The 24,932-nt window shown below is 44.5% G+C and overlaps 2 protein-coding genes across 9 annotated transcripts in view; both read left to right on the plus strand.

Annotated features, from left to right (window-relative positions):
- Positions 1-13,974, plus strand: part of SLC8A3 (solute carrier family 8 member A3) — a 147,734-nt gene extending 133,760 nt beyond the window's left edge. For 4 of the 8 annotated variants that reach the window (XM_050797343.1, XM_050797342.1, XM_050797341.1 and 1 more), the window contains 5 exons: positions 2,008-2,025; positions 5,737-5,861; positions 6,743-6,842; positions 9,164-9,439; positions 11,867-13,974. In XM_050797343.1, the coding sequence (XP_050653300.1) occupies positions 2,008-2,025; positions 5,737-5,861; positions 6,743-6,842; positions 9,164-9,439; positions 11,867-12,243 (896 nt within the window). In that variant the 3' untranslated portion in view covers positions 12,244-13,974. The remainder of the gene's footprint in view (positions 1-2,007; positions 2,026-5,736; positions 5,862-6,742; positions 6,843-9,163; positions 9,440-11,866) is intronic. The other 4 variants (XM_050797347.1, XM_050797345.1, XM_050797344.1 and 1 more) reach the window with 3 other exon arrangements.
- ERH (ERH mRNA splicing and mitosis factor) overlaps positions 1-24,932 on the plus strand; it is an 892,055-nt gene that overhangs the window by 219,706 nt on the left and 647,417 nt on the right. The window lies entirely within an intron of this gene.

A 24,932-nucleotide genomic window follows, 5' to 3' on the forward strand; every position in this document is an offset into this window, starting at 1 on the left:
CTGGAGTGTCTGAGCAGGAATAAATGACTCTCACCTGACCTGGGAGATCAATACAGGGGAAAGTTCAGCTCCAGCTTCTCTCATGAGCAGCAGCAGGAAAAACACCCTCGAGGTATTGTGTCAGTCAAAGCTGGCCTACCCAGATCTCACTGACCCGTCTATAACTGCTAAGCAGAGAGTCTTGGATTCATGGAGACAATGACCAGAGAATGATGGAATTCCAGACGACTGCAGGCCTTCTCACTACTCTAGGGATGGGCCAGATGTTCGGTGGCATGTATGAGTGAAAAACAGGGCATCAGGGACCTTTCTGGAAGAGCTGCCTTTGTCTGGCCCACCTGTGTTCATTTGTGTGCTGGGATCTCTGATCTCCCCTGGAACTTGGGGGCCAGGAGGAGCTCTTCCATGCAAACTCCTGGAAGGAGCAGAATAAGCAAGCTCTTGCTTATCTATCTATCTATCTATCTATCTATCTATCTATCTATCTGTCTGTCTGTCTGTCTGTCTGTCTGTCTGTCTATCTATCTATCTATCCATCCATCCATCTGCCTATATATATTTATCTATCTCAATGTAGTGAGGAAAATCACTGATCCATTAACCTTTGGAATTCTACATGGGAGATACCTAAAAAAGTGAACTGCCTTGTTTATGTATCATGCAGACTCTGGATCCACATATGTCTTAGTGGCTGTGAATATAGGATGATTGATCACAGGCCTGAGTTGCATTCCTGCAGATTCTTAGGAAAAAAAAAAAAAATCACAGACATGTCCCCCCTGGTTCCCCCACAACACACATTCCTTCCTCAGCAATCTCTATCAGTCACCAACCACACCACGAATATGTGGCAAGTTCTTCCCAGACCTTTATCTGAGAGCCAAGGAGTGAGGGGCTGTACTAAGATACCATAGAAATGAAAAGTGGTGTGTCACAAGAGTTTCCTTAATTCTTAGATCTTAAACTCTAAGAGGGTTCAGCATAAGTACAAATTCAAGGACTAGAGACAACCTGTATTGGGTGTGTCTTTAACTCAGTTTCCCAATCCACATAGGGACCTGGCATTTGTCATCTCCCATCTATGTATAGCTGTTGGTATGACTGTTTCTCTGTTCCCGAATACCTGGACTCTGATTTAGCCTATCCTTTCTGAAACAGAAAGATCACCCAACCAGAGATGCAGCACCATGAGATCTATGGAAAAGACAGTTGCCAAAATAGACAGCAAACAGCCAAACTTAATTGAACACTACCACATGCAGGGACTTTGCTTAGCAGAGGTGATACAAAATGGCAGGAGCCCATAGCCCTAACACCCAGGATAGATCTATAGTAAAGACAAACCATTCAAGGAAAACATTCTGCAGGACTTACGTTTTTGCTAAGTCATCCTTTTAGGGGAAGTCAAAGTTCTAGTCAACATGGTAGCTAGGAAGGCATTTGTGGTCATGGAAACCTTATGGGTACTGAGAAGCTGAGCATGAGTTCAGCTAAGTCGTTAGGGATGGAAGACATAGACCTGGGCACTGTTCTACTCTTACACAATGCTACCCATTTCCTTGAGCTCCCATTCAAGCCCCATGGTCATTTTTACCACTGATAAGTTAGTTACACAGTTTTCATGATAACCGGATTCTCACTTCTTTTTTTACAGAATGGATGTGATAACCTGATATCCTACACAGTCATGAGTGACCAACCCACCCACTTGGTTCCCCATCCTCATTCCTCCATTCCTAGCCCTTAGGGCAGCCGGGAAAGCATGGGAGCAAATGCCCTCACCAGGGACCTGGTGCTCAGCAGTCTCTGGTGGCTCACACGTCTTGCTACTGCTCTGTGCATGCTCCAAATCTGCTTTTTGCATGTGGCTGCTGAGCTCTCACCTACTAAGCTCACTGCTTTCCTTATGCTGCCAGCAACCACAAAACCTGGGAATACTTTCAAGATGGGACCTTAATGTTCTTTCCTTTTCTTTCTTCCACTTGTCTGGTATCCATTTGCAAACAGTGCTCCTGTTACCTCCAGGTAAGAGATGTCTTGTCCCCCTCTTTTCTTTCCACTTCTTGCCAGTGCCATTATTTGGTTTAAGACCAATGTCCTTTGATTTATTGAATAAGAACTGCAGGCTCAAGTTAACCTGACAATTTCTCCCAAGGACTGGGAGATTTATTTTCCCACATGAAGCAATTATGAGAAAGCAATTGTGAGGAAGGCAATTCCTTGAGTATCACTTCTGTCTGTGGATGTGGGTAAAAGCATAGCTGATCCTCTCTGGGACCAGGAAGAGAAATTAAGCTTACCAAGGAGATGGTGGGTCATAGACTTCTCCTGAGTCTTAATTCATCTGCCATCTCATGTTGTGGGGGAGGAGACAGTGAGATTCAGAGCTGGAATCTCCTAACGTAATTGTGATAGGATTTGAAAAAAAAAAAATGCTTTAATCCCAAGGGCTCCAGGGAAAATCACCAAACCTGCTGTGAGAATAGGAAAAGCAATTTTTAAATAATCTGGAATTTTACCAGTCCTGGAGCTCTTCCATCTCATCACAGCTGAGCCTTAAATTGCTAGAATTTTGGTTCATTTGTCATTGACCCTTAAAGTCCTATGTGCCATGAACAAGATGAATTAGGATAGGGGGTTGGGGCAGTGTTCTGGCTGGAAATATAAATTTTAGAGAATTTAGTTTGGAGAGATTCTCATGCAGAATCTAGATGCTGTAGAGGACATGCACCTACTTTGAAAGTATGCTTGCGTGAGTGGAAACCAATCATAAACAACATTCAACTTCATGAGCAGATATGAAAGCATTTTCAGCATGTCTAGCAATACTATAACTCTTTGTGCAAGCAGAGTGGCCTACACAAGACAGTTTCAGTATATTTTAAAAGCACATCTTACATTTCATCAGTTCTTTGAACACAGAAAAAAAACGTTAAGGTCACTTAAGAGGCAAAACATCTTACAGAGTTCATTGGTATTCAAAGTCACCTACAGACTACATCCTGAGTTCAGGAAGGGGTGGTGTACATAGTAAGGACATTTGCCTTCTGGGAGCCTTAAACAAAAAAAATATATAGGTAACTCCTACATTTTTATTTTGTGGAGAAAACGCAATTACTCCAGCTTCCTTGGCTTTTTGCTTCTTTTTTATACCAACAAGATAAGGGCTATCCCCAACCCTCTGTTCTTCACTCTTCTCCCAGGGTATTGATTTCCTAGCACTGGGTTTTTCTTCTCCACTTCACTCATCCTCTTGCCTATGAAGGTATGTAAGCCTTCTTTGTTCCAACTGTTTCCTCCACCCCACCCCACATATATGCATAACAAAGATTGTGATTTAAGTTTCTTTCTACTTTTAACATATTTGCAAACATCAATAGAAGCTAAAATGGGAAAAAGGAAATGTTTCTTTTCCTAGCTCTTTCAATCTGCAAATCTTTAATTTAGGAGCACTTGATTAGCCTTTCAACCCGTTGGAAATCTCAAATCCTGGTTTTAATTTTCCTAGGTGGACAGGCAAACATGATTAATGTGCCTGATGCTGAAAGACAGAGAGTGAATATGTTCATTCTGAGCCACCCTCCCAAGCTCAGGCACCTTGCAGGAAGAGCACCAGCTGCATCACTCTGCGGAGTGTTCACAACGTCCTATTCTTGCCTGGCCTGGCAAGCTCTTTGTCCTTCCAATATTTGTTCAATCTTCCATCCTATTCATGTTCTATCTCTCTCTCCCCTTCCAGCCTCTCTTCCTGTTCCTAGAACTGAGAGTTTATTTACTCAGTCTGAATATCTAGATCACCTGCCATTTATTCTTTTTACTTGAAATTCTGAGGAGTCACATAAACAAGTGATCAGAATCACTATGGTCCTCTGAATTGGAGACTTATAATTCTCTCAAGAAATAAACAAAATTTGAATTTAAAGGAATGATCGTGACAAAAATAGAAAAAGGCAGGAAATATTGCCAAACCAAGAAACTAGAAACTAGAATTAACTTAGAGACGTGTGACTCAGTTAATTAACAAATATATACAGAGAGCCTCTGTGGGACTGTAGGAGATCCAAAGATAGAGGACTGGTTATTTGCCAATGGGATTTTTTGCAGAAAGCTAGATGGAAAAACTGACTGTCACCACAGGGGTGGGTGCACAGGTCAGTAAGTAGATCAATATCCTGCCAGATGGATAAGGTGCTAGATTGATAGGTGGACAAGGGGTTAGACAGGTACATTTATATGTCACTGGAGAGCTCATTATATTGGTATAAAGTTATTGTGTCACATGTAAAGTATGACATGGGGGAATTGAGGAGGAAGAAGTGGAATAAAACTGTCACTGCTAAGATAGGCATTGTGATATGGTGCTTAAACCTGCAAGTAAAGAAAAAGAGTATGGAATCTGTGTGGCTTTTTCTAAGAGCTTTTTCCCAGAGTAGCTTGCAGTCTGGCTTCTAGGGTTGCTGACCTCATAGCCAGAACCCTAGATTCACCCAGATTTACCTTCAGAATTAACTAATTAGAGACTAAAATTCAATAGACTAAATGAAGTCAGGCTGCTAGAGGATGTCTGCTGACTTGGAAATATGCAGAAAGACATGGATCCTTGAGAAAACGTTGTTTCCAAAAGTGGCCACCAGCACTAGAGGAAGGACAGCACCACGGACAGCTCCCAGACATTTTAGGACTGCCTTCTGTGTTTGGTGCCCGAAACACTGAGCAAAACAGCGAGCTCAGGAAGTCTCCGCACACTCTCATACCATCTTCCTGCAGGCCAACTAAGAAAATTCTTACATAAAATATAAGGCGCTCTGTTTGGTAACTTAAACCCTTGGCTTATAGTCTTTTCAGTGAATTTCTTTCCTTGCAAACTCGAGAGCTGGAGTCTCATAACTCCCCTTGCTTCACCAATTCCCCAGCTAGAGAAAAAAGACCTTCTTGGCCTCTGACCCATTTTGTCCTTGAGATTATCCAAGGACTACAGGATTCCCCTGGGAGGTTTACTGTGTGGAATGAAAACAATTAAGGAGCTGAATAAAAGAATTAATTGCTTGTGAGAATGTGGACTTGGATGGGAAGATGTTTAAATGAGCTCTGAAAGAAACAAGCTGCCAAGAGCAATTTTCTAATCAAAGGGGAATAAAAAGATTCAATCTCTATTTCACTCTAATCCAGAAAACATGTCTTCATGGAGAAGTGGTCTTAAAATGGACTCACCAGCCAAAGTGGAAAAAAAAAAAACAAAAAAATAAACTGTTCAAAATGAGAAGGGACCATTGGTAAATGAGTCAAGATGCTGTGAAACCAGTAGACATTTCCTTGGAATAAATGTGCTTCTGCACCTTCAAGAACTCTTACAGGAAGTAGTTGAACAAACAGGCCCAACAGTTCAAAATAGTTCAGAGTCAAAACACTTGCCCTTTCTTCCCAGTTCCCCAACATCTCACTGAATGTCTTGAGAACTTCACTTTATGCTATTTCTCAGGAGACCTTTGGATCAGGTTGTCCACCCACATATAAAAGAGAAAGAGGAATGCTTATCCCAGCCTGCAAGGCACATTCTCATGGTCTGATTATAAAGTGTTTAGTACTTCATAAAAAGAGGCACTAAAAATATATATAAACTTCCCATTCCCAAGAGTTACTTGCTTTATACCCACTGCCCATGTCTAATACTCTGAGCTGTATCCTTTCAGGAAATGGAAAAGGTGTTAAAGTGAGTCTGATTTTGTTTTGTTGCAGAGTTGACAGACAGGAAGCTGACTATGGAGGAAGAAGAGGCCAAGAGGATAGCAGAGATGGGAAAGCCAGTATTGGGTGAACACCCCAAACTAGAAGTCATCATCGAAGAGTCCTATGAGTTCAAGGTCAGGCAAACAGTGAGGTCTAATTGAATAATAAATAAATTAAAGTGGGAGGCAGAAGACCTGGGGTGTTTTTTTCCACTTTCACTAGTGAATATGTGAAGTTGAAACTGAACAAATCACTTACTCACCCCAGGTCTCAGTTTCTCCATTTGTAACATGAAACAAATAGTGCTGGCCATTTGTATGCTAGGAATATTGTGAAGAAACATAACATAGAATGTGAAATAAGTGGGCTAGAAAGTCCTGAGATGTATTATCACTACTGTTTAACTGTATTTTTAAAGCAAAAATATTAAAACTCACTACTACAGGGCAAGATATATTAACATCATTATTATTATTCTTTATTGTATTACTCTAAATAGCCAATTTCAAAAGTCACAGCCAGGCCAGGCAGCGAGGGACTCACATCTGTAATCTCAGCACTTTGGGAGGCCAAGGTGGGAGGATCACTTGTGCCTAGGAGTTTGAGACCAGCCTGGGCAACATAGGGAGACCCCATCTCTACAAAAAATAAAACAAAATGAAGATCAGCTTGGCATGGTTGTACATGCCTGTGGTCCCAGCTACTCAGGAGGCCGAAGTGGGAGGATGGCTTAGGTCCAGGAGGTTGAGGCTGCAATGAGCCATGATTGCACACTGCACTCCAGCCTGGGTGATAGAGTGAGACCCTGTCTCAAACAAAACAAAACAAAAAGATTACAACCAAAAACAAAGGGAAATAGAAGGATTGCCTCAAAAGAGATCGCCCAAGGCCATTCCATGCATAACTGTCAGAACACCCTGGAGACAGGGCATCTTTCATTCCTTTGAAGAACCAGACTCCTCATTGGTTCTGAGCATTCTAACCTCATGGTTCCAAGTTTTTCTCTTCCTAACAGACTACGGTGGACAAACTGATCAAGAAGACAAACCTGGCCTTGGTTGTGGGGACCCATTCCTGGAGGGACCAGTTCATGGAGGCCATCACCGTCAGTGCAGGTGAGAAGTGTCTCAGGCTGGCCTTGCTGGGAGAAGCAGGCAACCTCTGAGAAGGAAGCATAAAGCCACGTTAACAGTAGGCCGGCAGGGCGCGGTGGCTCAAGCCTGTAATCCCAGCACTTTGGGAGGCCAAGGCGGGTGGATCACGAGGTCAGGAGATCAAGACCATCCTGGCTAACATGGTGAAACCCCGTCTCTACTAAAAATACAAAAAACTAGCCGGGCGAGGTGGCGGGCGCCTGTAGTCCCAGCTACTCGGAGGCTGAGGCAGGAGAATGGCATGAACCCGGGAGGCGGAGCTTGCAGTGAGCCGAGATCGCGCCACTGCACCCCAGCCTGGGCGACACAGCGAGACTCTTACTCAAAAAAAAAAAAAAAAAAAAAAACCGTCGGCCATTCCCTGGGCAGGCCTGTATGTTCAGTCTTCCCAGCTCTAGTCCTAGGTGCCTACTGCCTCACTGGATCACTTTGGAAAAGAATCGTGGCGTAACTGAAAAACATGGCTATCTCTGGTTTCAAATCCTTGCTCTGCTGTGTGAAGTGGAACAATGTACCCTCTCTGACCTCAATGTCCTCATCCCAAAGGGGAACTACTGCTACCTTTCTCAGAAAGGTAGAAAAGTACAGAGTCTTGTGTAAAATCCAAACTCAATAAATTCTGATTTCTGTCATTCTTCCTTTTCTTTTGTTTGGTCCCCCTCTTCTGTAAAATGTGGGACAATTCTGATTTAGAGATGTGGGAGTTAGGAGTTTATAAAATGTGTTGCATTGACTCTCCAACAAAACACCTGGATGATTCCAAACCCCTCCCTCGGCATTTACTGACAGGCTCCCTCAGTAACGACCCACAGCACAGCCAGGAGTCCTAGCAGCCTGTGGGGACTGCTGGTTGGAACATGGACGGAAAGGGTCTCCCAACCACCGTCACTATCACCTCAGCACCACTGAGGCCTCCTTGCACTGCTGAGCCCTACTGGCCTTGTATTTTATTGAGAGGCTTTGTTGTCATAGCAACCCACAGGGTCATATCCCCAAGGCCCCAGAGCCAGAGCAAAAGGACAGCCAGGAAGAGAGGTTTGCTGCTGCTGCTGCTGCTGCGGCTGCCCCACTTTTCTCACTGCCTGCTTTAGATCTTTCTAGCTCCCCCTTCTGATGACCTGACTGTGCCCCTTTGAGACAATACACGGAATGTAGGCCACATCATCCACCCCGCTCCTTTTACAAAGGAGGGGCCTGGGGTTCAGAAATAAGAGATTATTTACCCCAGCTTACAGATTTTCTTCATGGCAAAGCTGGAATGAGAACCCAAGTGTTCTGACTCCTGTTCTTTCAAAACCCAGCTTCTACCAGTTATGCCAAAACATGACAGAGGTTGCCGTTGGCAAGGCACAGGCATGCTTCAGCACACCCTCCCCCCCAGGGCTGCTGAGTGGGCAACTCTGCCCACATTCCTGGCAAGGACAATCAAGGCCCATCCTGCTCTTTCCCATGAGATATTTGGAGGATGGCACTGACTCTGCAGTATATTCTCATGATCTGGAATGACAGCCATCCCTCAGGCGACAGATAATGACCAGAGCCACAATGGTTACTGCAGCAGTCAAGTCAGAAAATTTGAGAGGAGCCCTGCTGGTGTCCAGTGAAGAGTGGCCATGCTGAACTGATTTCACTTTTCTTTGCCTAGACAACAAAATGCAGCTTGTGCGTTCTCCTTTCTTTCTTTTTTCTAAATTATACTTTAAGTTCTAGGGTACATGTGTAGAACATGCAATTTTGTTACATAGGTATACACGTGCCATGGTGGTTTGCTGTACCCATCAACCCGTCATCTACATTACGTATTTCTCCTAATGCTATACCTCCCCTAGTCCCCACTCCCTGACAGGCCCCAGTGTGTGATGTTCCCCTCCCTGTGTCCATGTGTTCTCATTGTTCAGCTCCCATTTATGAGTGAGAACATATGGTGTTTGGTTTTCTGTTCTTGAGTTAGTTTGCTGAGAATGATGGTTTGCATCCTCCTTTCTTTCTGCTCCACTTGTCTTGTTCATCTTAATCTCCTTCTTTCTTTTCTTCCTTATTCCCTGGCCCTCTCTCTCCCACTCTACCTTGGTGCCCTGCACTCAAATTGACTGGTGAGGCATATCAAATTGTTTCCCAACTATTTTCTGGCATCCTGGCCCTGGCCGCCATCAGCTGCCCAGAAGACAGCTGGAGTCCCCTTCTAGCGGATGATGCCTGTGGTGCATCATCCATGATGACTTTCTTATGAATGATTATCTGACCTCGCTCCCCTTTCTCTTGCCTGTTTATCTTGCCTCCAGCAGGGGATGAGGATGAGGATGAATCCGGGGAGGAGAGGCTGCCCTCCTGCTTTGACTACGTCATGCACTTCCTGACAGTCTTCTGGAAGGTGCTGTTTGCCTGTGTGCCCCCCACAGAGTACTGCCACGGCTGGGCCTGCTTCGCCGTCTCCATCCTCATCATCGGCATGCTCACCGCCATCATTGGGGACCTGGCCTCGCACTTCGGCTGCACCATTGGTCTCAAGGATTCAGTCACAGCTGTTGTTTTCGTGGCATTTGGCACCTCTGTCCCAGGTGAGAGTGAGAGGTGCTTGAATTTGCAAAGAGGATTTTACCTGGTTCGAATGACCCCTGGACTCCATCTGATTATCTTCCATACCATCTGAGATCTGAACTTAACAGAGCCTCTGCCCTTAAAGTGCACAAAAGTCAATCAAAGAGATAACTAATGACATTAGTAATGACAGCTAATATTTCTTGAGCACTTTCAATTTGACAGACACTATGTGTGTTCAGCAATTTACACGTTTACATTTTCTCCCTGTAATGTTTCCCAAAGCCCTATTAAATATGGTAAGTTATTATCCCCACTTCACAGACAAAGAAACGGAGGCCCACAGAGGTTAAGCTACATGCCCAAGTAAGTGGTCCAATTTCTTAACCTCCACATTATGTGAATAGATGCAAAGAGTGAAATTAAAAGAATGTAGATATTGTTCTCCTTCTATTTACCTCTGGCGATCTCTGAGAGGTTAAAGATGAGCCAACTCAAAGATATCAAAGGAGAAATGCCCGCATACATTCTTGGCCTCCTCTACTTGGAAGGACACTGTGAGTACAAAGCATCTCCTAGCAGAACAGGCAAAGGAAGCTCCACAGCTTTTATCTTTTTATAGGATGAATTACATACTTTTTCTTTTTCTTAGGAACACTCAAAGACAAACAAAAAGGGGCAGACATTCCTTTATTTGTTGAATAAATATTTACTAAGCACGTATTATGCCTGTTACAGTATTGTGCTAGTTTTTGGAACTATAGTGAAAGGCAAGATACACATGCTTCCTTCTCCACGTGGAGTTTATAATCTAGTGAAGGAGATAACACTTAACTACTATAATGAAAGTTATCTTGTTAAATCCTAAGAAGAAAAAGCAAAGGTACTGCATAAGGATGAAAGCTGGGCCTGAATGTAAGAGTTAGCAGGTAGAGAGGGGCTGCACTAGCCCAGGTTCTTTACTTAATTCAGTTAGGGGCTTTGGGGCCTCTGAACTCTGAACTTCTGCCAGGGAGCTGGCATCCCAATTGCCCCAGAAAGAAACAGAGCGCATCCTCCTGCAGGAGGTTAGGCTAAATCTCATCAGACAGGACTCTTCTGGCTGGACCAAGAGAAATCTTTCCTGTACCAAGCAAACATATCCTTCAAGATAGTAGCTGAATTCACATCAAATTCTAGGAAAACCTCTTTCCAAAACCCCAGCGCAGGCCAGTGGGATTATTTGTCCATTAGTGATGCAAGAGATTTAGCTATCGTGGAAATGCATCAGGAGGCTGGAAATTAGATGGATAATCCCGGGAAGGCCTGTGGATGAGATGCCCTGTGATCTCTGTTCTCCAAGCCTTGGGGGACCTGAACTATCAGAGGGGAGGGAGGAAATATGGGGGAAAGCATAGAGGTGGGAAGAAATATCAGAGGATCAGAAGCAAACAACAACAACAACAACAACAACAAAAACAAACAAAAAAAGCCATAGGCGAGACAGGGTAAGAGGTTTTCTCTGGGAGACCTAAAAAAAATGGCAATAATGAAGCAAACCAGGCAAATATCTTTAGGCAGCTCCAAGTCCTTGCAATTGGCCAAGACAACGGCTAACAGCATTTGAGGCTTTAAGAAGGTTATCCTGTGATCCACTCATCTGATTTAGTGGCTTTGGCTGAAGTTCTTTGGATATAGTTGATGATATGGAAAGGGTCCTTACCTGAGGGCCTTAGGGTCAAGTCTCTTGCTAACATCCTATGTGACCTTGGGTAAATTATTTGACCCTTATTTTTCTTACCTGTAAAATAAAAGGATTGGGCTAGATGTCTCGACAGTCCTCCCTATAGCTACAATCTGTACCAAGATCTAAAGTCAAACACCCTGCAAAGCCCTGTGATACACATAAAAACCACAAAGACAGAGCTCCGTCTTCCTTGAATCCACAGTTCACCCTGCATGTCCCCATCATGCTTCCCCAGCATGTCCTCTGTCCCCAAAATCCAGTACCTTGCCCAGTTTTGAGTCAGTAGGCATTGCTCAATAACTGTTGGTGGTTTGTGAATAAATGCCCCATATGACAGTTAAAATCAGGCATCTACTCCAAGCAGCTTCCCACGGTGTCAAGGTTCCCTGGGGAGATATTATGGGATGGCAAACTTCCCTTATCGAAAAAGTAGTCAAAGGAGAACAATAAGCCCACTCAGTAAATATCAGAACTGGAAAGCCCTTCAGAATCTTTTAGATCACTGCAGATGAGGGATGGGAAGCCCAGACTAGGGATGTGACCTACCCAGGGCCGCACGCTTGCTTGTGGCAGAGCCAGGAGGTAGGAGTGGCCCCCTAGCCCTTGTCTCTCATTCCCGGGCTCAGCCCACCAGCTCAAGCTGCTTTTTGGGCATACTGGAAGACAGACCCTGCACACCTTAGCCTCCTGCCAGCTCCCATGTGTCTCTGTCCTTTTCCAGATACGTTTGCCAGCAAAGCTGCTGCCCTCCAGGATGTATATGCAGACGCCTCCATTGGCAACGTGACGGGCAGCAACGCCGTCAACGTCTTCCTGGGCATCGGCCTGGCCTGGTCCGTGGCCGCCATCTACTGGGCTCTGCAGGGACAGGAGTTCCACGTATCGGCTGGCACGCTGGCCTTCTCTGTCACCCTCTTCACCATCTTTGCATTTGTCTGCATCAGCGTGCTCTTGTACCGACGGCGGCCACACCTGGGAGGGGAGCTTGGTGGCCCCCGTGGCTGCAAGCTCGCCACGACATGGCTCTTTGTAAGCCTGTGGCTCCTCTACATACTCTTTGCCACACTAGAGGCCTATTGCTACATTAAGGGGTTCTGAGCCGCGGAACAGAGCCTCCGACAGGGCAGGCCTAGGACTTCTCCTAAGAGAAGGGCACTTCCCCACCAGTGACCTCTCCAGGCTGCGTTGCCCTAGAGAGGCAGCATCAGGACCCAAGCCCCAGGAATTTCACCCAACTTAGGCCCTGGCAATGAACTGAAAGGGCAAAGTCTTAATCAAACAATGGAGGAATCACCGACTTTACACAGTATTTAATTAAATACAAACAAACGACAGCAACAAATCCACCTCCACCCCATCTCCTCCTCATATCCCTGACCCAAAGCAAAGGTCAGAGCCTTTCACCTCCTTCTATTCCACCTTCTGATTATTCCTTTGCCTCTCATTTCTTTGGAGGCAGGGTTTCTCCTCTCTGCCCAATTCCATACGTCCCTATTATCTCACTCAGCTGATAAGACGTGAAAATGAGTCACATTCATGTGGCTAGGGTGGGGTTCTTTTTTCATTGTAATCATTATTCTGGTTGCTTTCATTTTGCCATTAGGTTTTGCTTATTGTTTTGTTTTGTCTTTTTTTTTTTTTTTTCCCTGAAGTGAGTGAAAAAGGTGCCACGAAGGAATTCCAGGTCTGAGCCAACAGAGAGAAACAAGAATTTTCAGACGTATGCTCTCCCACCACCCCTTGGCTCCATCAAGATCCAGTTCCCCATCTCACTGTTTTCTCTCAGTTCTTGGGAGGAGTGATGGCGTTGGGGTAGACATAAGCTCACTCACCCATGCAGGGTACTAAAGATCTTACAGGAGCTTCAACTGGAGCAGGAGGAGCTTTTTATACTTATGTTGAATCAAGTCAAATACAAAAAGCAATTGTCCCTCTTTGCCCAAGTCTTTCCAGTTCTGTGTGTCTTATTGTGTCAGTGTCCACTTGTGTATCCTTCTGCAGGAAGACCCACCAAGTAAGAGAGATGGGACAAAAATAGGAATGGTGTGTGATGACAAAGGGCTACTGGAAGAACAAAAGGGATTCAGTCCTTCTTAGTATCTTTGACTTTGTACCTGAGGCAGGAGAGAAGAGATATCCAACCAGTGAGAGATTTAAGTGAAAAGTTTGTATTTTAAATGTCAATGTGCCTGAGGAATGTCACCTTCACCACTCTCTTGCTTCCTAATGCTCTATACAAAGAGGGCTGACTATATTTCTTGAAGTAGTGTAAAAACTTAGAGATTTTATAAGAGAACAAGGGGCTCCCTTCACCTCTCCTGGTCCCTCAGGTCACATATGAAAGCATTTTTACAAGATAGGAACTGGAATTCCTCATTTCTCCCACGTTCCTGCTTGTTTTTAAACTTCATGAAGCTCTTTTTCCAGCCTGTGGGGTAGTTCTTGCTCCAGTAAGAGGAATCTTAGTTGTCATAATCCTGTGGAGCCTGGGTTTTTAGAGAAAGAGATCTCTGTGCCCTACAGACCTTTTCCCAACAAATGTGGGAAGACCTGGCTTTAACACACACACACATACACGCAAATAAACAGACATAAGATGTCATCACAAAACTGCCCACGGATCTTTAGGCTTTCTGCATTGACATAAATACATTTTCTAAGGGGAGGGGGGGAGAAATTAAAAAACACCTGTTAATTTTAAACACATTTTTTAAGAAAAAAATAACTAAAAAAGAAACAGTGCTCATGTCATAAGCTATGTTGACAGTTGCTGGTGGAAATGTTGGGTTGGTTCAAAAAAAAATAAAAGCTATACTTATATCTCTCTACGTACAGCTTGCTTCTCCCTGTGTTTCTTCAGTGGAAGGTCCAGGGGGCCACAGTGGGCTTCTTCTGAGGAGATGTGACTCAGGTGAAGGTGTCACCGCCTCTCACACTCAGGTGCCAATGTGTCAAACCCAGTATATTTTAAGCAAAAGTACTTCAGGAAAATGCCACTTGTCAAAACCCGAACTTTGCGAAGTTGGAAGATGTAAGTAGTAGTAAGAGCTGTGGTAGTTATGGAAGAAGGAGGTTTCTGTATCAGAAAGGCATTGGCCGTGCCAGACTCCAGCTAGGAAAACGGTGCCCTGCACCTATTACCAACAGACATGTCTGCACTCATTCATTTACTCATCATTCATTCAACAAGCAATTTAGGAGCATGTCGAATATATTGAATGACACTCTGGTGATACAAAGAAGAGCAAGACATAGCTCCTGACCTCAAGAAACTCACAGTCTAGGCTGGGCATGGTGGCTCATGCCTGTAATCCCAGCACTTTGGGAGGCAGAGGCGGGTGGATTGCTTGAGGTCAGGAGTTCAAGACAAGCCTGGCTAACAGGTCTACTAAAAATTTTAAAAGTTAGCCAGGCATGGTGGCACATGCCTGTAATCCCAGTCACTCAGAAGGCTGAGGCACAATAATTGCTTGAACCCAGGAGACAGAGGTTGCAGTGAGCTGAGATTGTGCCACGGCACTCCAGCCTAGGCGACAGAGCAAGACTCTGTCTAAAACAAAACAAAACAAACAAAAAAACTCACAGTCTACGTGGGGGAAGTGATCCAGAAGCCCACTAAACCTGTTCAAAGAACGGGGCAATGCTGCGAAGGCCTGGTGGGGGGATCTTGTGGAACCCAAGGCAGGAGGCACAGCCGCCAGGCCATAGGAGCCTGAAAGCCATCAGGAACCGAGCCCACTCTCCCCACCTTCCCCAGGCCACCTGGTCTCTCTCCCCACCTTCCCCAGGCCACCTGGTCTCTCTCACCCTTGCTTCCTTCTGCCCATTGGGCCCATCCTCTTCTTTTATCTCCCAAGGGGCTTCCTCTGGTTTATTTTCTTACACACAGCCCAGCACAGTCACCAGCCCTGACATTATATCATGACCTCACAGCTTTGATCACCACAATGAACTGGAACTTCCCTCTTTTCCTCTGAGTGCAAATTCTCAATCGAGAGAATATGGCCAACTCTCCATCTCCAGAGGGCCATTCTGAGAAGGCAGAATCCTTTGTAGAAGGCAGTCACAGTGTTGGGGTGCCTGTGGATTGGGTGTTTTGTGTCAAATGTTCACTCTTGGTACAAACAACCCAGGTGTGGAGAGGAGGGTGATGATCACATTGTAGGTACTATTGCCCCTTCTGAAAGCCAAGTGATGGGAAGGGGTTTATGACGCTTGTGGACACCAAAGTGCAAATACTAATGGCAGTCCTATGCCCTGAGCACTCTAAAAGTGACCTAAACAGAGTGCCATGGGAACACAATGGAAGAAAATATTAACTCAGCCTGGAAGAATTGGGAAAGACTTCACAGAGAATGTAACAGGTAAGTAGGATCTTGAAGGAAGATGAAATCATGATTTACTTTGGTGAGGGGCTTCATATTGAAGGATGGACAAAAAGTGAACAGCACATTCAAAGGCACATGCGTAAAGCATGACATGGCACAGTCATGGAATGGCAGCAGTCAGCATGGCTAGGATAGAAGTCAAGAGGAAGGCTAAGGGTAGGTGGATCCTAACTGTGGCCCCACTGTGCCCTCTGCTGAGGTTTAGAAGTTGTCTGCAATAGGGTCCTGGGCTTAAACTTATGGCCAAAAATGGGGCTGAGAAAGCAGCATCAGGAACACAATTCCTACCATGGAAGCTGAGAACGAGACGTCAATGGGATTTGTGAGTGTAACAGATTAGCACAAAAAGCAGTCAGGGAAAGAGGTTGGACTAAAAGCCTCATTCAGTTTTTTTTTTTGCCAGCCACTAAGTTAAAAATGAAAAAAAAAATGTTTTTTAGCAGATTAAATGGTAGATACAAAATCACAAAATCCATTTGTGCCCATCATCACTACCATTTTCTGAGTCCTTTCTGGGTTATCCAGGTGTTAGGCTTTGTCAAAACAGGAGATGGAATGAACAATAGGAGGAGAGTTGAGGAACGCATCCCAGGAATCTGAAGCCCTGGGTACTAGTTTAGATGCCCCCACTAACAATCCCTCTTCTCTTTGGATTCATCTTCTCTCTGGATCACAATTCCCTGAACTATAAGTGAGGTTTTCATAAAAGACCTCTGAAGCCAATTACTTCTAGCTTTAATATTGTGGTCCTAGAATATATACAAAAGCAGTGTGTGTGTGCATGTGCACACATGCATGCACACGTGCATGCACACACTCAAACTGCCCGGCTACCTTAATTGACACACCATTGCAGATGCCCCTTTGCAACTCCTTGGCCCTATGGCCTGTGTATTAGTCAATATGAAGAAGATGTTGTTAGCCATTGTGCACGTGTTCATTTTCAGCACTTCTTACTGATAGCCACAACACGCCCACCTCTTTGGCTCATTTATCATTAGGGCAATGTTAGCTGCTGTAATAAATAAACCCCAATATTTCAATGCCTTAGCAAGATAAAATTTTATTTCTCACTCCTGTAATAATCCAATAAAGATGTTCTTGCAGGTGGCTTTCATCCATGTGATGATTCAGGGACTCAGTTTCCTTCTATTTTGTAACTCTGTCAGCCTCTGGGGCCCTGGAGTGTTCTTCATCTAGCAGTAGATGGAACAAAAATTAGAAAAAGCCCACACACACACTTCTGACTACCTTGGTTTTGAAGTAGTACTCATTACTTTCACTCATATTCTTTTATTAGTAAAAGTTGGTCACTTCAACCTACTCACATGCAACGGGGACTAGGAGATATTATTCTTGTCAGGGCAGCCACTTCCCATTGACCATTCTATACTGCAAAAGGATGAAATGTGTTTGAATGTTTGCTTCTGCCACACTCCCCTTTGTGATTAAAGATAGATATTTTTACTATCGATGGCCAAGAGCAATCTGACCTATGTCTATGTGGATTTTCGTGGTTTACAAAAAGCCTTTCATATACATGTGTTTGAGTCTGATAAGAACCACAAGTGGTAGATACTCTTATTTTATCAACGAAGTTCTGAGAGGTTAGATGATTTCCCAGGAGAATGCAGATAGTAAGAGGCAGACACAAACACAGGTCTTCTGATTCCAAATTCAAGCTCTTTCCAGAATATTATGGCCCTTGCGACAAACACCAGAACAAAGAATGAGACTTAGAGGAAGCTGGACCTAGCCAGAGAGAGAGAGTTTCCTAGAGAGGCAGCCAGGGTCCGGGGAGGGAAGGCGGGAGAAGCCAGTCAGCAACTGGTTCTCTCACCCTACCACAGTTCCCTCCTCCTCTCCTTTGTCTCCATTCTTACTAAGTGAGGCACTTCCTCTGGGGGCACCTGAATGGTCGATGTGCCAGTAAAAGCCAAGGGCAGACTGATGGAAATTTCCAAAAGAGAAATTTAACTGTGACAAAGTGATTTGGATTAAGTAGCCTGATTACAATTTTTGATGGAGTGTCATCTGGCCCCAGGGAGGGGGTGATTCAAAAGACATCTTCTTGGCAAAGTGAACCCAAAAAAGACTCCTGGAACACGGCCCTGGTTGGTGTGTCATATGGCATTTATGGCATTTTCAGGAAGGAACAAAGGGGAGGGGAAGTCAAACTGACTTTATGAAAACTAAGATCAGCCTTTACTAGTAAACTTATTCTTTCTTTTCTTTTTTCTTACAGTTTTACTGAAGTGTAATGAACAAATAAAAATTATATATATTTGAGGTCTACAATATGCTGTTTTGGTATTTCTTTACTTTGTGGCATGGTCACCACAATCAAACTGGTTAGCATATCTGTCACCTCATATAGTTGCCCTTTTTTGTGATGCGAATACTTAGGATCTATTCTCTTAGCAAATTTCAAGTACTCAATACATTGTCATCAACTATAGTCACCGTGCTGGACATTAGGTCTCCAGAACTTGTTCCTCTTATAACCGCAGGTGTGTACTCTTTGAGCAACAGCTTCCTCTCTCCCCCACCCATCCCCTGATAGCCACCCTTCTACACTCTGTGTCTATGAGTTCCAACTTTTGTAGATTCCACGTATAAGTGAAATCATGCCGTAGTTGTGTTTTCTGTGCCTGGCATATTTCACGTAGCATAATGTCTTACAGCTTCATCCATGTTGTCACAAGTGGCAGAATTTCTTTCTTTTTTAAGGCCAATTAATACTCCATTATATGCATATTGTGTGTGTGTGCATATACACATACACACACACACACACACACACACACTACAACTTCTCTACTCATTCATCTGTCGACAGACAATTGGGTTATTTCCACATCTTGGCTATTCTGAAGAATGCCGCATTGAACATGCATATACAGATACCTCTTTGAGATGCTGATTTCATTTGCTTTGAATATATTCCCAGAAATGGGATTGCATCATTCTTTCTTAAAAATCTGGAAAGGAGGTGTAGCCCAAGGTAAACTATTCTGGTACCTCAAATCTTTAGATTCTGATTTCTAATCTTAGTCCTTTCTGCTGTTTCTCAAGTTCTTTCTAGCTTCTACCTCAGCAAAAACACAATGGGAGTGGTTGTCATTCTGTCATCTTTACAAACTGCAAATTACGTCAGTGGGATTGCTTCTACAGTGCATGATAACTGTTGTTTCTTTTGTTTGTTTGTTTTTGTTTTTGTTTTTGTTTTGCTATGATCATCACCTCTGACTGAGTCCTTACTCAATCAATTTCTCCTTCCATGACTATGGGGCAGGCGTTAAAACCTGGTGGCCAGCAGACTTGATGTGTTTGATTCCTACAGTGCTTTTTCAAAGCTGGAATAGTTGTCAATGTTTTAAAACAGAAACATGTTGTGTAAAAATCTGGATTCTCTGGCCACACTGGGTGGGCATTCTTATGAGGCCACAACTCCAGTGGAACTGCTAAGTGGCCACCCTATCTACGTACACAGTGTTTACTCTCTCAGTTTACTAGAGTTCTTACCCAACCCATGTCTCTTATTCATGTGACAAGTCCGGTCCTGAGGCCGTTTGTACACATGACACCTGCTATGGATCAAGGCTTGAAGTATTGCATTTTGGCCTTTGCATGTTGATGCTTGTCTCCAGTGTTCTGTGGGGTTTGAAGCCCAGATCTACTATTTTTACCTCTTGTGGAATTTTAAACAATTGACTGCCTCCCTGAGCTTCAGTTTCCCTAATCCAAAAATACAGTTTTGCAACAATTAAACAAACCATTCTCAAGTCAATTGCCACAGTGTTTAGCACCTTCCATACACCCTAGAAATGTTAAACTTGAGTATTAAGATTTGGAGAGATGGTCAAGGGACACCAGCACCTCCAAGTCAGGTGAGCCTCTAGACACAGTGGAGAAGAGAGGCAGACATGTTTGGTGTCAAAGAAAGGGTGACATGGAAGAGGCAGCAGGCCAAAGGAGTTCATTAATGCTAATAAGTAAGTCAGGTAATGGTGGGCCTGAAGAAGAGAGTGAAGCTTTGTGAGAATTTATGTCATCTGTCCAAGGTCATTCCACAAGTAAGTGGCAGAGCTGGGCTTAATATCTAGATTGGCCATTATCTTCATATGCACCTGTTGGGTAGGTAAGACAGTTATTATTTACTGCCAGCGTAGTGAAGAAGAAAGCACAGATAGTAAATAGGATAACTTATCTGGTTTGCCTAGGACTTTTCTGGTTTTACCACTGAAAGTCCTGTGTCCTAGGAAATCCCTCAGTCCTGGAAAACTGGGACAGTTGGTCACCCTAAAATATTGTGTCTTACAGAGTTAGTAAGAGATGGACTGTCTACATGCACCTTCTACTCTGTCGTGCTGCCATATTTTCCAGCCATTCCATTCCTTTTACTCTTAGCCAACATCTCAGTTAGATGAGGTTCTTTCCTTGGTCGGATAACCCAAACTTTCATTCCCACAAGATTTGAACTTGGCATGTTGCTCAGTTTTCAGTTGACCAGTACTTTTGGGCAAGGGAGTATGAAAAGGTACATCAGATGAATTCCCACATTGCAAACCCAGTCCTTCGTATTCTCATTATGCAACAGCAACCTGATTTCCCCCAGGTAATTAGGACATTCACCTCACCAGTTCAGTGAACCCAAAATCACTAGGAGGCAGTATCTACTTCTAATTCATCAGAACCAGAAGTCTTCTTTGGTGCAACCATTTCTCCATTGGTCATTGGGACTTCCAAACCTGCTGAGACCAAAACTATAGAAACAGAAAGTAAGATTCTTCAAGTGGGTTATTAGGCATAATAATGAGAGGCATCACCCATCTCTACCCCTTAGTGTCCAGAACTATGATCCCTTCTATGGGTAGATAGCACTAGATATTGGCCCCCAATTACAGCATATACTGCATTCAGTATGATAGTATCTTAATATCACAAGGTATTATCTTCTAGCTGATGCTGTAATTGAGCCTGAATCAGGTCATTCCACCTTTGGGTAATGGGAAAAGTGGTAAGACCAGTGACCCTGGTCAGACAATGTTGTGAAAGATATCATTGCAATGGATAAAACATTCAAAGTCCATAAACGGACACCCTAGTAAAAACACTATGGGCAAGAAAGGCAAATTCATACCCAGAATATGAGTCTATCCTCTGTGAAGACTGACTGCTACATTTTCTATAATGGCGATTGTCCAAGGAAATCAATCTGACACCATATAACCCGCTGGCCTTTCTGGGAGATATTGCCACGTCAATGGCTCATCAGTTGCTTCTGCTGTGAGCAGGTCATACACTCATCAGTGGCAGTAACCAAATGGGCCTTGGTGAGAGGACAGCCATGCTGTTGAGTCCAAGTACGGCCTCCATCCCTGTTGACATGCCATTTTGTTCATGGATCCACTGAGCCAGCATCAGGGTGGCTAGAGAGAGGGGCCAACTAATATTAATGAAAGCATAAGTCATGGGCCAACTAATATTAATCAAAGCATAAGTCATGACTCATAACAGCATGAGTCGTATGGAGAATGTCTACCACCATGGTTGCTCTCTGATAGGCATTTGTATGGGGCACTATATCTTCACACTACGGGGCCCATTCCATACACGGAATTCCTAAATTCCTAATTTTTCTTGCCACCAATTAGCTTCAAGTCCTCAGTGAGCCAGTCACCCATCATCTACTGCATGAGTTGGTGTAGATCCATGATTCAGGCCCAAGTGGACAGTTCAATGTACTGCCTGAAGTTCTGTCCACTGGGAAAATTTCCATCCACCACAGTCTTTGATGGTCTCCTGTGAGTAAGGTTACAGACGACGCTGTCCGCTTCTGGCTGATGCTGGCATACTGTGCAGAAATAGGTTCATGCTTTTTTCTCATTTATTCACTGGTCACAGGGAATTCCCCATGAGGTCAACATATGGTTGAGGGAAAGGCAGCAAAGCTGTTACCTGGAGTTATCACAGGAGTCAAAATTGCCTGTTTGTGTGGGTTACTGGTGCTTTCTGGACATGAATGGGCTGTTTTCCCTATATACATACTATTTCCATTTTATAATGGAATATTTCTGAGCAAGTTCAATTATATAATTTATTGGGAAAGGTACCCAGTTCTACATGGGTAGGTTAAGTCATATGTTATTTGGTGTTACTCCTTCCCTACTCATGACCTGAAGAGTCCTGATGGGGTCCGGCATTTAATTAATGCTGCAACTTGGGTTTGGTCCATATCCCTATGGTCCCTGCAGCTGTAGGAGAGGAGGGACTCCTTTAAAGTTTCCTGGGAGGACTTCCAGTTCTCCCTGTGCATATTCATAGCTTTTAATTTGTCTTTTTCCCCATGTATGTTCTCTAGGGTCATGCAAAGAATCAGGTGATGCCATAATTTTTGAAAATACTGCAATTGCCCTAGTAACAAAGTGTTAGAACTGCTTGATCTCCCAGCACCTTGCCCTCCACTTTATTCACTACCCCATTCAGTGATAATTTGAGTATTCATTATGCCACCCTTTACCGTGAACTACCTGGGTCCTATTTGCCCTCATCAAGGAAGTTATCCTTGAGCTGCTGATGACCAACCCAAACCCAGAGTTCCACTTTACGAGTTTGCTTCCTCCTAGGCCCAAGTGGCAGGGGAGGAGAGGTTTCAGGAACTGAGAAGGAGAGAGAATCAGGTAGATAGGCCTCTTAGAAAGGAGTGATATCTTTCAGTCAAAAAACAGCCAGCTCAAGGCAACCTTATAAGGAATAACACCCTGTCTTCCCTCCCCTCCAACTCTCCCATCTCCCACTGGACTCCTGGTCATCCAGAGAGCACAAGAACTCCATCGATGCCATGCATAAAAGTTAGTCCCCCAGGCAGAGCAACAGCAGGTGAAGAATGGGGAAAGAATGGCTCCAGAGGGGCAGGCAGGAGATTTCTGCACACCATACAGAGTTGTTGCAATGATTTCATGAGGTAACAGGCTTAGCAAAATGTCTGACATACAGTGAGAACTCCCGGGCAAAAACACTGAGGAGACCCAGAGAGGTGAAGTCAATGGCTCAAGGACACACACAGCTAGTTCATAGCAAAACCAGGCTGAAGACTCCTGTAGTAGGTGCTCTCTCCACTGGCCCTGCCTTTCCTGCCAGACCGTGTGATTTCGCTGCTATTAATCTATTCCTCCATTTTTAGCTCTCCTCTAGAAGTTACAGCTCCATCATGCAACCCGCATCATAATACTTTTTGCAATGGCATGTGCATCCCATCAGGCTATCTCTACCTCATTTCACTGCCTTATCAGGTATATTTCATTATACCTTTCCCTAAACAACTCACTTTTTAGAATCTGATACAGTGAGCTACTCAACATCTCAGTAGACACACTTCTTTCCATAATGTAATGGAATTTTCCATTTATATATGCCATATGCCTCTTTAAATGTGTAGCAAAATAATCGCTATTAAGAATGCTAAATCAGGAGTTGACAGAAGTGAATTCTAATTCTGGTTCCATCACAAGCTAAGTGTTTGACCTGGAGATGGCCACTTCACCTATCTATTGAGATTTTAGATTTTTCACGTATAACCATTAGAATAGGTGATTGTTCAGGCTCCTTCCAGTGCCAACACTCACTGATGATAAAAAGAAGGAGGAGGAGGATGACTGACAGATAGTGAGCTGCAGCTTTGTACCAGGCACCGCGCTGAGTACATTACCCTCATCTCACTGCTGTGTTGCAGCAGTGAGAAAAACACCTTTCTGTTCTGAGCCAGAGAGGTTGGGAAGGGTGTCTTTACTGCGGCTTATACTGGTCTCTCCTGACTGAGTCTTATGAGCAGTTGAGCAAGGTGTCCATCATCGTGTGGAGAGACCACATCCAAGTATGCAGTGTATGTGACCATCAAGTGTGTGAATTCTCAGGGTTGCCCTGAACTTGTAGACACGTCTGGTCTGGGGTGCCACATACAGGACCATCGACCAGTAGCTAGAGTTAGTGCTCTGGCTAGGAGGATACGGGCAAGACAGCCTTCACAGAGTGCATCCTGACAGAGGAAAAAGAGGCAGTGCAGAGCGGGAGAGGGAGCAGCCATCTACGGGTGGCATAGAAGAATAGAAGGAATTGGCCAGAGTGCCCCACCAAGACTTGACAAAAAATGACAAGAGAGACTTGTGTCCCATAAGTAGCACAGACACTTGCAGGAGTAGGCAGGCATGGAACCAAGGTAATGGCCCTTTTCCTTATCAACTCATGAAAGGCACACAAAGTGGAATGTTGATCCAGACCCTAGGGTTGAGAGCTTGCTTCGGCAGAGCTGCATGGAAAGATCAAGCTTCACCTATTTCCACCTGTGTAGCAGAAACAGGCCTAACGCCACAGACCAGAAGGTCAGGGTGCCTGGGAAGTCTTCAGCCTCCTTGCCGGGCCCAGCTGTGGCCTTGCAGGTCATTCAGGAACTTGGGGGTAAATGGCCAGATGAACAGCCTGGCGATCTAGGGGTTTTTTTTTTTTAGTTTTTGTTTGGTTTTTTAGTTTTTGGTTTTGGGTTTTGTTGTTGTTGTTTTGCTTTTTTTATTTTTTGATGTTTTGTTGTTGTTGTGAATCTACAAGGGGGTTGGTGCTACCAGCTTCCCATCCCACTTGGATCCTTTTGGGGACCAGGAGTAAGGATGGGCCTGGGGCCCCTTCTTTGTTGGCATCACAGCACCCCTGAAAAGATGCCTGGCCCCAGCGGGAATTACTTCTCAGCATCCTGTCTAAAAATGTCCCCAGTCTTCCCCACCCCATAGAGGCTGAGCATAGCTCACGAATCTCCAGGTGGAGGAAGAAACAGGATAGATGCACTTTTCCTTGACTCTTGGTCCTACTGTCCTTGTGAATGCAGGGAAGGCAGAAGGGGCTTGCAGCTTGCCCTGCAGTCAAGTGTGAGCTCAGACCTGCCCCTTCCCATGCCAGGCTGGGGATCTCTGCTGGAGGCAAGGTCAACCCCAAAGCTCCCAGTGAGGGATAAGTACCTCTCTGCAGGAACAAGTGCCTGCCTTATTTCTCTTCCCCAAATCCCCAAAGCCTGTACAGGCTTCAGCAAAGTGGTGGCTTTTAATAAGACCTTAACTGTTCTGGGGAAAAAATGCACTTACTGCTGGATGGAACTCCCACCAGGGCCCAAGCTGGACAGGAAGGAGATGGTTACAGTTCTAACCCTTCAAGGAAGGTAGCCGAGGAGTAGGCAGAGCTCCAGGCTACTCAGAAAATCTGAGGATAATTCCTGCTCCGCCTTTCCAGTTGGGTGACCCCAGCAAGTCACTGAACTCTTGAGTCTGGGTCCACACTTGAGAAATAGGAACAAGAGTCACTGGGTTGTGGTATTACACACGTATGACAGGGCCTGTATACGCAGTAGGCAAT

Source organism: Macaca thibetana, chromosome 7 (assembly GCF_024542745.1).
Source record: "Macaca thibetana thibetana isolate TM-01 chromosome 7, ASM2454274v1, whole genome shotgun sequence".
NCBI lineage: Eukaryota > Metazoa > Chordata > Mammalia > Primates > Cercopithecidae > Macaca > Macaca thibetana.